This window comes from Chroicocephalus ridibundus, chromosome Z (genome assembly GCF_963924245.1).
Source record: "Chroicocephalus ridibundus chromosome Z, bChrRid1.1, whole genome shotgun sequence".
Classification (NCBI taxonomy): domain Eukaryota; kingdom Metazoa; phylum Chordata; class Aves; order Charadriiformes; family Laridae; genus Chroicocephalus; species Chroicocephalus ridibundus.
The window spans coordinates 2,202,436-2,215,230 of record NC_086316.1 but is presented as its reverse complement, the minus strand read 5'-3'; the positions used below and the strand labels follow the sequence as shown (position 1 = coordinate 2,215,230).

Below are 12,795 nucleotides of genomic sequence, written 5' to 3'. Positions count from 1 at the left end.
GTGAGAGACGGTCTTTTTTAGCACGACGGGAGCACGGCACAGCTCGTGGTGGGAGGAGAGATGCAAGCTGGTTCTTTCTTTTGGAAACTCACACGGCTTGCCTCACGTTTTAGGAGCCGGATCTAACAATGCACATTTTGTCGGCATCGTGTAATGAATGTTTGAAAGACACCAAAGCTAGATGGCCCCGATTTATTCCTTTTCTTTGATTAAACCATACTTGTGAAACACAGAACAAAGAGAGGGTATTGCAGAAAGAAAAGCCAGTGGTGCTCTTGAAGAGATGCAAAATCTTCCTTCTGTGATTATCTGTGTCTCTGATTTCTCACTTGCTCCGGGAAAAGAAGACAAATATAACTTTTCTGGACTGGCAGACACAAAACATACCATAAGAAGTCTTTACAATCTCAGTTTTTTTAAAAATACCTAATTTAACTGCACAAGCGAAATAGCCTATGCATAATTATTGACTACTATTATAGTTTATATATTTTAGCTATTTACTGTAAGACGCCTGTTCATTGTACTGTTTATAGAACGGAATATGATATATACATATTTTTCCTATTATATAGAAACTACTATAGGAACTTAAAGCTTATCTGACCCTTTAGGAATGATGCAGAGGCGCAACTGTAGGTTCTCAGTGCTATTGCAGATAGTCCTCTGCTTGGCTTCCAGCGGCTGGGTGGTGCAGGTCCTACAAGACATCAACCAGATCCCTCCACTGTCCCAAATACCCTGTGGCACCCAGAACGTCACGTTTATGTCCCAGCACCTGAAGTGCAGTCTTTTAAACTGTGAATGCCCAGCGGTACGCGGGACAAGAACAATAAAGCCGTGGTAGTTTCTAAGCAGTTCTCATGAGCTTTCTATCACCAGGATGATTTTGCTGTTGCTTAGAAGTGAAAGAGGTTTCTCAAGAACATAAGGAAGTAACGGCTTAAAAAGGTAAATATGGACAAGGTATAGCCATGTGCTATTTTAGCAGTATAGGTAAAGTAACGCTGATAGTTGTAAAAGGGGGGAAAAAAAGGCATTGCGATATAAACATTGGGCTGAGACTTTGGAGGCTGGAGTCCCAACGCCCAGGTCTGCCATGGACCGTCCCTGCGCTGGAGCATGTCCCTCACCTCTCGGGGGCTGTCTGCCCAGCGCTTGTCACTTCGTCCCTTCTGGTGGAATAAAGGGCCGATTAGCTGGCTCTCAGCAGCAGGCTGATGCGCTCGGGCAGGCTCTGGAGCAGCACCTTGCCAAGCGGCAGGGCGGGCAGGGGGAGCCGGCATCTGCGCGGGGATGGCCGGGGGGGACCAGCCCCACGCGGCTGGTGAGACCCAGCAAATGGGTCCATCCCCAGCATCAAATAAATACGCCGCGCCGAAAGGTCACGCCTGGCACGAGGGGAGGCTCGTCGGGGACATTCTGTCCGGCGGCGCCGATCGTCAGCCCCAGCGAACACGGAGCAGCAATGCCGGCACGCTCGCCAGCATCCCCGGCCCAACAGCAGCCGCCGCGTTCTTAGCCGCGTATTAATAAACCTGCCTTTTACCGCTTTCTCCTAAATACTGGCACAAATTATCCTGATGCATCCATTTTTAGCAAAACAAATTAATTAGTTGCACATGATCTTTTTTTCCCCCTATTTAATCTCTCGCAGAAAATGGGAGAAATTATTTATGAAAAGTGTGTTACATCCGAAATTAATTTAATTTCGTTGGTATGCTGCTGGTATAAATAGCGCTGTTATAGACTGTGCTACAGTAAAAACAATATTTGCAGTAAGAATTATTAAAGCAGCTAAGCTCGGTGGAAAAAACGGGATGAAATTGCTAGCGTACAGGCCCGGGAAAGGCTTACCCCTTTTGCCCAGAAAACCTGACCCCATCAGTTTTTCTGATAAAAGTACTTCTTCCTACTTCTTGCCTCGCTGCCTCTTTGATATCCTTCGACTATTGTGGCAACAACATTATTGCAAATTACTATTATTATAAAATTATGCGATTTATACTTTTTCCTTTAATAACATTTCAGAATCCATTCAGTATACTTGTTTAAGTGGTGAACGCTATTTAGAAGGGGATAAATACTGATTTACATTTCTAAGTGTCTTTTAACATAGAGAAGACACTGTCGATGTGAAAATCTGTAGGGAGTGGGAGATGGCTTGGAGGATGGAGGGAATAATCATGTCACATTTAAGCCTGTATGATCTGCTTCCATAGAAAGAGGTTAGAGATCAACAAATTCTCAGTTTAGTTCAGTTAATAAATGAAGGTTGGCCAGGGTATTAAGTTTCTGGGGGGAAGCATTAGCCAATACGTACAGCAGCAGCCTCTGGTGGTCTAAGAAAAAATGGTAGTACGTATAACTAAGGATAGAAATATGTTTTTTAGAGGGATGTATGTACATATTTAGCTATTTGACTCAATCCTCCGTTCGACACATTAAAAAACAGATGCTTTAAAATGATCTGCTGGCAATATGCTTGTTAAAATCCGAACAGTAAGAGTATTAAAATTCATATGCATTCATTAGCATGTTATATAAAAGTAAAACGCTTTTGTTTAATCATTCCATAAAGTATTATAGTCAATGCTGATTATCAAGAAGTTCTTTCCTTGGTTCGCATCGACAAAAAAGAAATCAAATTAATAAGATTGTTACTGAATTGATGACATTTTCTGTCTTCACTCGCGAATTCAGTTGGCAGATGTTTTCAAGAACAAAAAATTCTGTCTTATTACAAAACATATTAAGCAGGTTTTCCTGCCATAATGTTTGACATGATGTTTATTGCCCAGACCAAATCAGCCCCTTTAACAAGCTATAATGTACGCCAGAAAGTACATTATTTCATAGTTAAGGAAACTTCCAGCATGAAACAATAAGTACTTTGATCTTTCAAGCACTATGCTTAATGCACTACACACTCCCATAGTTGTTTTCATTTGTACTCAGTTCTGTAAAAAAATACAGTACAATTTGAGATTTTGTATTTTAAGGCTCTGCTTTTACATATTCTTGAGTGTCCCAGCTATTCGTTTTTGGTTCGTTCCCCCCCCCCTAGAAAAATAAAGAAAATAATAGTTAAAGAAATTTAACCATGGAAGAGATCCATTTTTCCAGTTCTTGGAAAATCTAACTGCACAAGTGGGAGCATCATCCAGACAGCTTTAATTAGTTCAAATGGCATTTCCTCATCGGATCACAACAGATCTCAATGACCCTGTGAGAACATAACTGGGGATATTTATTCCTACTGCTTAACGGTCTGAAACAATTTCTCCAGCATACTTGACACAAACAAATTTTCCTTCAACGTTAGATGCAGCTGCCGCCTTCTTCTGAGGGTATTTTTCCTCTAGTCTCTCTGCACCCGCTTGCCCTGCTTGGCAAAGATGAGGTAAGGCTTACTCAGGTTTTTCAAAATTCTTTGACGAGATCGCTATGAAGCATACACCATCCTTAAATATTTCTGTGCAGTGACAATATGTTTTATTTCAAGAGCCCAGTGAGTCAAACGTATGCTGTACTATGCAGTAAGTAAAGGTCATCTCTACATTGCCCTTTGAGATTACCCCAACCAGCTCCCACACTGTAGCCCACTGGCTGCCGTAAGCCTGGCGGAAAGTCCCAGGGCGCAGACAAACGGTGATTCCTGCAGCACACGTAACCCCACGCACCCAAGGACCGGAGGCAATTTCATTTCTATATGTTGCCAATACAGCATCGCAGTGTTGCCTGCATGGTGTGATGCCTGGATGGACCGACGACCATCTCTGTGGCCGGGAAGGTGGAGCAGAGCTCGTTATGTTCACGGCTCCTCGTGCCATCACCTACAGAGTTAGCAGTTTGGCTCAACAGAGTGAACGGCACCCTACAGGTGGTCCAGGTTTGTTTTGGAAACCGATAGGCAAGTAAACTGCAGTAATTGGTGCTGCCACCACACACCAGGGCTGGGACATTTTTCGTTCTGTTTCAAAAAACTCTCTGTACTAGAAACTTATAAAGAAAAACACCCAAAGAATCACAGAATACCAGAGGTTGGAAGGGACCTCTGGAGGTCTTTTAGTCCAATCCCCCCTGCCAGAGCAGGGTCACCAGAGCAGGTTGGAGAGGAACGCATCTTTCAGAACAAAATACCAACTGCATCAGAAAACTCAACTTCAGTCAATTCGCCCAGGAAAGGAGACCACCAACCACGCTGTCACTAAAACTTATGCTACTTCTTTCCTTGGTTTGAAGGAAATCAAGTAAAGGCAACGTCAAGAGTCATATGCGAGGCACAGAGCTGCGCAAAAAAGACAATGGGATGGAGACACGCAGGTTATGTTTTGGGGGTCAGACCTCCCAAAGCCAAATTCCATGCCTCACCAAGCAAAAGAGACACAAGAAGGTGGAACTGCTAAAAAGGTATCCAAAAAAACGTTCAGTTTGAGCAAGGGGAGGGGACACCGGACCGCCTTTCTGGACGATACAGCAATGTCCTCCACCTTGAGACAGGCTGGTGGCCCCTCTTCAGAAGCAGGGTCTGGCTGGGGGCAGAATGGCATCCCTCAGAAAAAGCAGCAATAGAAAACCCAGGGCCCTGTTGGTGACTCTGAATGTGTACACGCATCCTTTTGTTTCCCACACTCAGCAGCGAGACACTTCTCAAAAGACACAGCAATATTTATGGCATTAGCGATAATCTCGCATCCGGGTTACAAACCCTTTTAACTAGCCAGCACAGCTGTGTTTCTCCTACACACAACGCTACATTAAACCACAATTAATAGGAACACATTAAAATTTAAGATGATTCTAACATGCCTTTTGCTGGATTTTTCTCTCCTTCGCACCAGAGAGGCACACACATTTTTACTGTTTTAAGTACACTGTGGCGTTTCTGACATGCTTTACCGCTGAATGAAAATGCTCACTTTCATAATAAGGGCTGTGGAAATTGCACGACTCGGTCTCAAATGTATAATGCATAGTATGTATATGAAGCGGAATGTGTCAAAGTGCAAATAATATTGTTTGTGCCCCCTGCAGAATTAGAAATCCTCGGGTAGCACTGTTATAACGATCCCATGCTGGTAGCATTACAAAGTGCAAAGGTTCACTGAGTAAGAAAAGAGCAAGGGACAGAGTTTCCTCATTACACCATTCTTGAACTATTCTAGCTTAAATATTTATTAAGATATTAATAACCCTCCTCCTTTATCTGCCTTCTGAAGTTCAGCTGAAACACAATGGATGGCCGCTCATATGAAAACAATACATTATAGGGTAAATCTGCTACCACACAAGATGAACACCAGTGTTTTCCACAATATATTACTAATTCAGCAGGTAATATGTTAAAAACCTACCAGGCTATAACTACTGCCTCCCCAGTATAAGACAACATAATACAATAAATGCATGCTTGACATGCAAAGCTAATATTTCGCCTAAGCTGCGCTAGAAAGTGTTTCTTATGTACACCCCTCTTTATAAAATAATTTTTACAAAGTCTTCCTTAAATCATTCTCTTTCTTGATAGCCCCAGTGAGTTCCTCTGGGGTTTATTTGAAGTTCCCCTTTGAAATTAGAAAGGAATGTTTTGCAACTCTTCCGAAAACTTCACATTCGATAAGTGACAAAAAATATCAACAGAATAAAAGAGCCAGGAACTCTGTATGAACTCTTGAATGCCATCTCAGCAATGTGTTAGCTGTTAAAAAAGCACGCTGTTTACTAGCCAGTATGGACAGGAAACGTATCTACACACCGATAAAGAAGGGCAAACAAAACCAAAGGAAACTTACTCTAATATACACCTGCATAGTTTCTTTTTCTTTTTGCGGATTTCGATACTTTTCGTAGAAGTCACGTCGCTTCTTTGTTTCTTTCTGGATTTTATCTTTTCTTTCCCTCTTTTCTGCAGGTTCATCTGAGCCATCAGAAGACAGCTGTACTTGGGCTTTTGTCTTCTCCACTTCAATATAGTTCTCATTGGGATTCAGTACTATTACTCCATAGCCTTCCTGTTTCAGAGGAGACACACACACACACAAACAAAAAGAAGAAATACGAAAAGGGAGATTTAATGCTTGAAAACGCTTTGCATTTATTTAATGCTCTTAAAAACTTTTGTACGTATTTCAGTAAGTCCACACAACGTAATTCACGGAAGGGTATTTTAAGCATATTCTGTTTGTTTCTTTTCTGTCATTAAAGGGATATTGATGTGCGAATATGCGTCTGTGCGTGCACTGACGCTCATACACATCCCTCAGCGTCAGAGAAGTTGCCTGTTTTACCTTTAAAATAATTTAGTATGTTGTTTTATTCATAAGCACTTTATACGACTTTTTCAGAAAACAGTACGAGAACTAAAAGGAAAATATTATTTTAAGAACTCTGCATAATGATGAATAAAAAGCTTTATACCCAGCCAATAAAAACCTGTAAAATAAAAAGGATGGAGGGATTCCATATATATATATATATATGGACATGTTTTATATATGTATATATTCCACATATATACATATATAAAAAATAAAGAAAGCCTGTGGAAATTATTCACCACAGTTTAAAATAGTAAAGCCTTTTGTCTCGCTGACAAGAAGCATACCATGCAGAAGCCAATAGCGGCCGTAACAATGAATCAATACCAAAACTGATTTAGCGGTACTGCTTACGAGTCAACTCTTTTACTGTGGGGATGACTTTTAAGTATATCTTTAAATCTGCTCTGAAACTTCACTGGGATTACGTCCTGTATTCAACAAACCCAGAGAAAATTCGTGACCTGCAGGATGCTTTTTGAGCGTACCAGCTGCATTTTTGTGCCTCAGAAAATGAGCTGGTTGAAAAATACATGAATTTATGAATGAGAAATAAATCTTGAATAAATCAGCCAATCATTTTATTATGATTTTTAAATGATGGCAAATCACACAATAATATTCGTGGAAGATATAATCGCGAACGCAGGGAGAAAAGAGAAGCACGTGCATTTAACAGATGAGTCCTTAAAGTTACCATGGGTTCCCAGTCAAAATCAAGCTGTCCTCTAAGAGCAAATTTTGATAGAGACTTACTTTTTGGAAACGTCTATATTAATTATCTAGCTGAACAGCTTTATTCCAGCTTTTCACTGGGTGCTTCGTTTTGGGCTCGGCAGGAGGATCAAAGAGGTCCCCGTACCTAGCTTGGCCAGAGCAAACCAAGCCCACGCCAACAAAAGATACTTTATTTGGGCTCGCTTTATTCTAATCTGTAGAGCCATTCACAAACCTTGTAGCGCATTGTGGCCACTGTCAGGTAGACAGATTGTCACTCGGTGATTTTCTACAGTTGGACACACTCGACTAGTTATCAAAATCGCATCTGAAGGCAGTTCCTACCCCTCGTCCTTGTGCCCTGCTCAGGCGTCTGCCGCCGCTTCTCCTCCCACCAAAACCCAAGTTAAAGGGCACGGTTGCACTCTGCTAAACAGGGTGAAATAGAGGCATTCAGGACACTGTCTCTGGCGTAAGGGACGTAGTCAAAAAAGGTCACCACAGGCCACGGAGAACATTGCCCCCGGGCTCGGCGCGGCGCCCTGAGTAAGCGGTCTCCTGTCACCCCGCTCCCCTGCCCTCCCCGCCGAGGGAATCCAACGGGGCAAACGCCAACAAACGGGCAAAAAAAAAAAAGCATAAATGAAGGGGGAAGGGCAAAGGAAAAAGGGAAAATTAAAGACGACAAAAGTTCACAATCTACCCTCGCCGCTGCTGACAATGATAACACTCCATACTACCAACACGTAAAATTTCCAACTTGGGGAATTCAAAGGCCAGGATGCATCTCAGGGGAGAACACCCCTCCCAAACATCACTAAAGTACCCGCCCCAGTGAAAGGATGGTCTTTGAGCTCCCGAGGTGCAGAGCCAGACCAAGGTTTGGTGTCAGGTTGGTGGTTTTGGGGCTCCTGGTGCTGTCGGCTGCCTCGACCCGCGGCTCTGGAGCGGGGACCTTCTGCCAGCCCTTCGTTCCCCGCTCTGAGCAGTGCCCAACGTAAAATCCGTGTGCTTATTACACATCTACGAGTGCTACAGGGATTTGAAACTCGGTGTCCACTTCAAGCTGACCACAAAACAGACACATAAATCATCAAAGAAGTAGAATTTGTCTAAGTTATTGATTATGTAACTGAAAATTACATGAGTCATTTGTCCAATTTTACGAGGACATAATGTCAATTTTTCACATAGACATCAACAGATGAAATATGATTCCATTTCGAAATTCACTATTTCATAGATCAATTAAAGGATTTTTATCAATTATATTTTAAGCAGTGTAACATGTCTCTCTTTACACTTTTTTTTTTTTTTAATTTCTCCCAGATAGCAGGCCTTTCCTATCAGTACAATTAAAATAATTCAGTAATAACTGAGATATAGGTTTTCCCATAATTGAGAAAAAAATAATCTTGCAATTCATAAGACTTTCTCTTAGGAAAGTGATCTCTTCTCAGACTGTTTTGCTTACAGAACACAGTGTATTTCCCCTTCCCTTGTCCTTCTGCATCCTAAATGGCAAGATATAAACAATGGCACCAGAAAGATTTGATAGTAACATGTATAAAGCAACATGGAAAAACAAAATGATTGGTAAAATTGTACCCAATTACAACCTCTCTCATTCCGCCTCAGCCCAATTTTTCCTACTAAAGATGAATACTCAGCTCTAAATAACTTCTGTGTAAACAGTGTGGCTTCTAAGCTCAATTAATTTGTAAAAAATGTATTTCACATGAGCATAGCTGCACCAGGAAACTTCAGCGCAATCGGAAATTTAACCTGGAACTCCTCACGGACGCAGCGGGGTTGAGCGGGGTGCAAGTCAGTGCAACACTGGGCACACAAAACTACTAATATCTAATAAAAGGCCGCTCGCAAACTTTAGCGATAGCCAGGATACGCAGCCTTTGGCATGACTGTTTAGCAAAGACAACATCACATTCATTTAAAAGTGTCTTTTTAAATGGAAGTTGTGTTCAGAAGCATATCCCTCACAACGTCATTAAAAACACCAACTTCAGCCATGACGACCTCACAGCGTTATTACAAACGTAGTGACCTACGATGTAGGCAAGTTCCACCACCCAGGAACGCTTTCAAGGCTCGCCACGATCAGTAAAACATTGGTTTTTCAACACACGTAACAGGGGAGTAGATCTTTTCCGTGTGTCCAGTGCACACAGAAAGAGAGACCACTCGCTAAAGAGCAAAGTTTTTTCCTGGTAAAAAGCTAAACTTTGGTACAACCCCGCCCCCCTCCCCCCCATCAATCATTAGGTGACAGAAAGAAGCCAAGCCCCGCGCTCTGCCACATGTCGGAGCGAATACAGATGTTGCCGAGAAGCCGAGGTCTGCCCGCGTCCCCACCAGCGCGTCCGCGATGGGGACAGACACCCCACCCCTCGCCCACGCGTTCCGCGGGTGCAACCACAGCTTCTCTCTCAGACCAAAACACCCAATTAAGCGCTATTTCCCCAAATTCTAACACCTCGAGGCAGGTAGAACGTAACCTAGACTAACTACTGGCGTCCCGCAGGTTACTCCTTCTGGAAGTAGAGGACTGTGTGCCAACTCCACTTCCAGGTTCATAAATACAAATACAATTAATACTGGTGATTGAGCCAGCAAACGATGACAAAAGGGGAAGCAGGCTGACAAAGTCCCGTGTTGGAAAGGATGAGGGATCTCGGTTACAATACCTTTACTACCGAGCCAGAACAACGCAGAAGGGCCTTTTCCACGAGCCAGAAATGGAGCGGCACTTTCTGCCTCTTACTGGAAGTTCAAGCGAGATGTTCAAAACAGAAGGAATACCAAAATTATTGCCTCTGACAGTAAGAGTAAGGTTAAAAAAAAAGAAAAAAGAAAGAACACCGCAGTATTTGAGGTAAATTCCAAATCTTTTGAAACCTCTTCTGCCAGGCCGCATGAATAATGAGCTGAAAAGCATTCAGCTCTGCGTATTAATCCACCAAGATGGGACACCCAGAGGTCAGGGCTGGAGAGAAATCTTGTGACCTATGTAACTACCTTTTTGGACTGCGAGCAAGGGTCTGAAAGAGACCATTTTCCTAAGCTCCATCAACGTGAATTTCCAAGTTCAGGTTTCTATTTAGGTTGTTGGCAATGCGAGCGGAGTTAATTCCCGGGGGAAATGCAACCCAAAGTGCTCCAGCCCTCAAACCTGCCTGTGGTTAACAGGGACACGGCGGTGTCCATTCATCTTTCTGAACGATGTATGTTGTGTTCATTTACCATCTTTTCCAGGGGAAGGGTCCATCTATGTCCCTGTTGCGACATCGTAGGTGCAACAGCGGGATGAGGTCATGACAACCAATCAGAAGTCACTAGTGAAGCGTTAAAGTAAACAGAGCTGCTGGAGAAGCAGCTCAGCTTGAAAAATGCCCCCGCCATTATTTGAGCAATTTTCTCAAGACGTGACCTGAGACTGAAACGCCCGAAATGTCAGTTGACTCCGCTTTCTGTTTCCACCCCATGTACATTTTGGCAACTGCCCCCTGAGAATGCTTTGCGATATTTCCATCCCGGCTACACCTCGGCTCCCTGAATTCCAGCGCCGTGTCCAAGTGTGTAAAAATGCCGCGTTACTGCCAAACGCACATTGTCCCACTAAGTTCCCAACTTAAAATAGCTCATCAAGTTAGGCAGGAAAAGAAAACATGCCACAAAAAGTTTTTAGAGGACCACCTGTTGTCTATTATTTTTACATAGCACTTACTCATAAATCATAACACAGGGTAATTAATCAAGCTGTCAAAGAGAAGGTCAAAGGTTATGTGGGGGAGTCAGAAGGTCATGCATGGGCTGATAGAGGTCAGGGTCACACCGCATTCCTCATTATCAAGTTGGGATGAGAGACGGCCCAAGCAAACAAAAGTGAAAGCAGATGGAGAAGTGAGTGGATAAAAAAAAGGAGAAAATTTCACAAACAAAAAGAAAAGTGAAAGAAGAATGTCAGTTGCCTTCAAACAAGGAGGAGAATAGAGCAGAAATACATTGAGATGTTCTCAAAAGGTCTCACACAACACAAAGAAACTACAGTTTGATTATTTAAATACACTTAATATAACTTTCCATCCGATCTTTTCGCAAATATTAAGCGCCGCCGCAAAGCGGGCACGGTAGTTTTGGTTCCACTTCACATCTGAAGTCAATACTTTCAAGGTGAATTAGACAAAAGGAACCCATTACCGCGATGAATGCTGATGGATATATAAAATTGCTTCTAAATGCTGAAGTTTATTCCTGTTTATGGCTACAACCAATAGACGTTCAATAAAAAAGTTATAACCTGTTTGAATGATGTATTAAGAACTCCACTTTCATACACACAAATCCTCAAAAACACAAAGCATCATAAAAGTCCCTCTGGATGACACAACAGTTATAAAATATTCTATCATTACACTGACCTGAATTAGATGCAGAATACTGTGCAAAATTAGCTGTCACCCTTTCCTCAAAATCTTTGTTAATCTCATTTTGAATGTTTGCAGCTTTATCAACACATGCATCAATGTCAGCTCCTTGGTTACTGAACCGCTGTACTTGGAAGAAGATATAATTAAAATGTTTTGGCACAGAAAAGGTGAAATTGTATCTTCCCCTGTTCCCTGAGGAGTCTGTAAAACATGTAGGATATATTGACAAACACACACCCTTGTCTCGAGCCCTGACATCCCAGGTCACCCAACTGCTATTTATTTCAAAACATTCACTTTACACTTACCCAAACTGTCACCTGCTGTGTTACTAACTTTTAATGGATATTAGAGCTATAAAAACAATAAACTCTTCATTTCCTTTCTGTTACTGCCTTCTAATTCCTCACTGCATTAAGCCTGTACCTATTTGCATGCAGAACGGTATTCATCTTATTTCACCATATATAGTACCCTTATGCTGGAAAGTGTAAAACATGCTATTAGTATGTTTCACTTCGCTTTTTGTTAATTTGGCGCTAGCGCTGCTATACTAAACAAATCAACGTTCAAGCCTAAAAAAACCCGACCCACCAGATAAGCTGTTACCAGGTTTTGAGTTAACTGCTGAAAAGTTTTGAAAAGAATTAACGTTTTACATCTATCTATAATTAGCAACCCAAATATGTCTACGCGCAGGATCTGCAGTCCTGTCTTATGATGTTTGCTCCCGAGGCCAAAACTGAATAAACGCACCCATGAATTACACGGGTTGTACTCCCTCATTTGTGCGCTGTAGCCTTGATAGGGATTTTTCACTAGGATTTTCAGCAGAAAATTACTTCTCACGGCAAGCGAAACGCCAAGAAGCTGAGCCATAGCACTGACTTAATTCTGCGAATTAGCAGGAGAGAACTAGGCTCATGCGCAAAACCTGTTTCGGACGTTGTTTAAGGAAGCTCAGCCCCAACCAGCTCTGCCTGACGCGAGATCCGAGCGGTCTCGCTGGAGGCTGCAGGGACGGGAGCCCATCCCAGCCGGGATGCAGGACCACACGTAATCCCTCCGCAACAACCACCCCGGCTACAGGAACAGCTTCTGCCCTTCTTCACTAAGTGCACACACCTCTGGGGGCCACGCAGCCCAGGAAAACATGAACCCACCAGTCGCTTACTGGTTATGAGGTATTAACGATACCTTACAGGAAGCCCTTCATAATTAAAGCCTCTATTCTGAAAGTTCCCGTCGTCCCCCCCCCTCACCCTTACAAAATCATTTTACTTTCTTTTCCGACAAAAATTTCAGAAGAT

At 42.6% G+C, this 12,795-nt stretch overlaps 1 protein-coding gene across 3 annotated transcripts in view; it reads right to left on the bottom strand.

Moving 5' to 3' along the window:
• Positions 1-12,795, bottom strand: part of ARB2A (ARB2 cotranscriptional regulator A) — a 272,034-nt gene that overhangs the window by 133,986 nt on the left and 125,253 nt on the right. For all 3 annotated transcript variants that reach the window (XM_063320922.1, XM_063320921.1, XM_063320923.1), the window contains exon 7: positions 5,796-6,014. In XM_063320922.1, the coding sequence (XP_063176992.1) occupies positions 5,796-6,014 (219 nt within the window). The remainder of the gene's footprint in view (positions 1-5,795; positions 6,015-12,795) is intronic.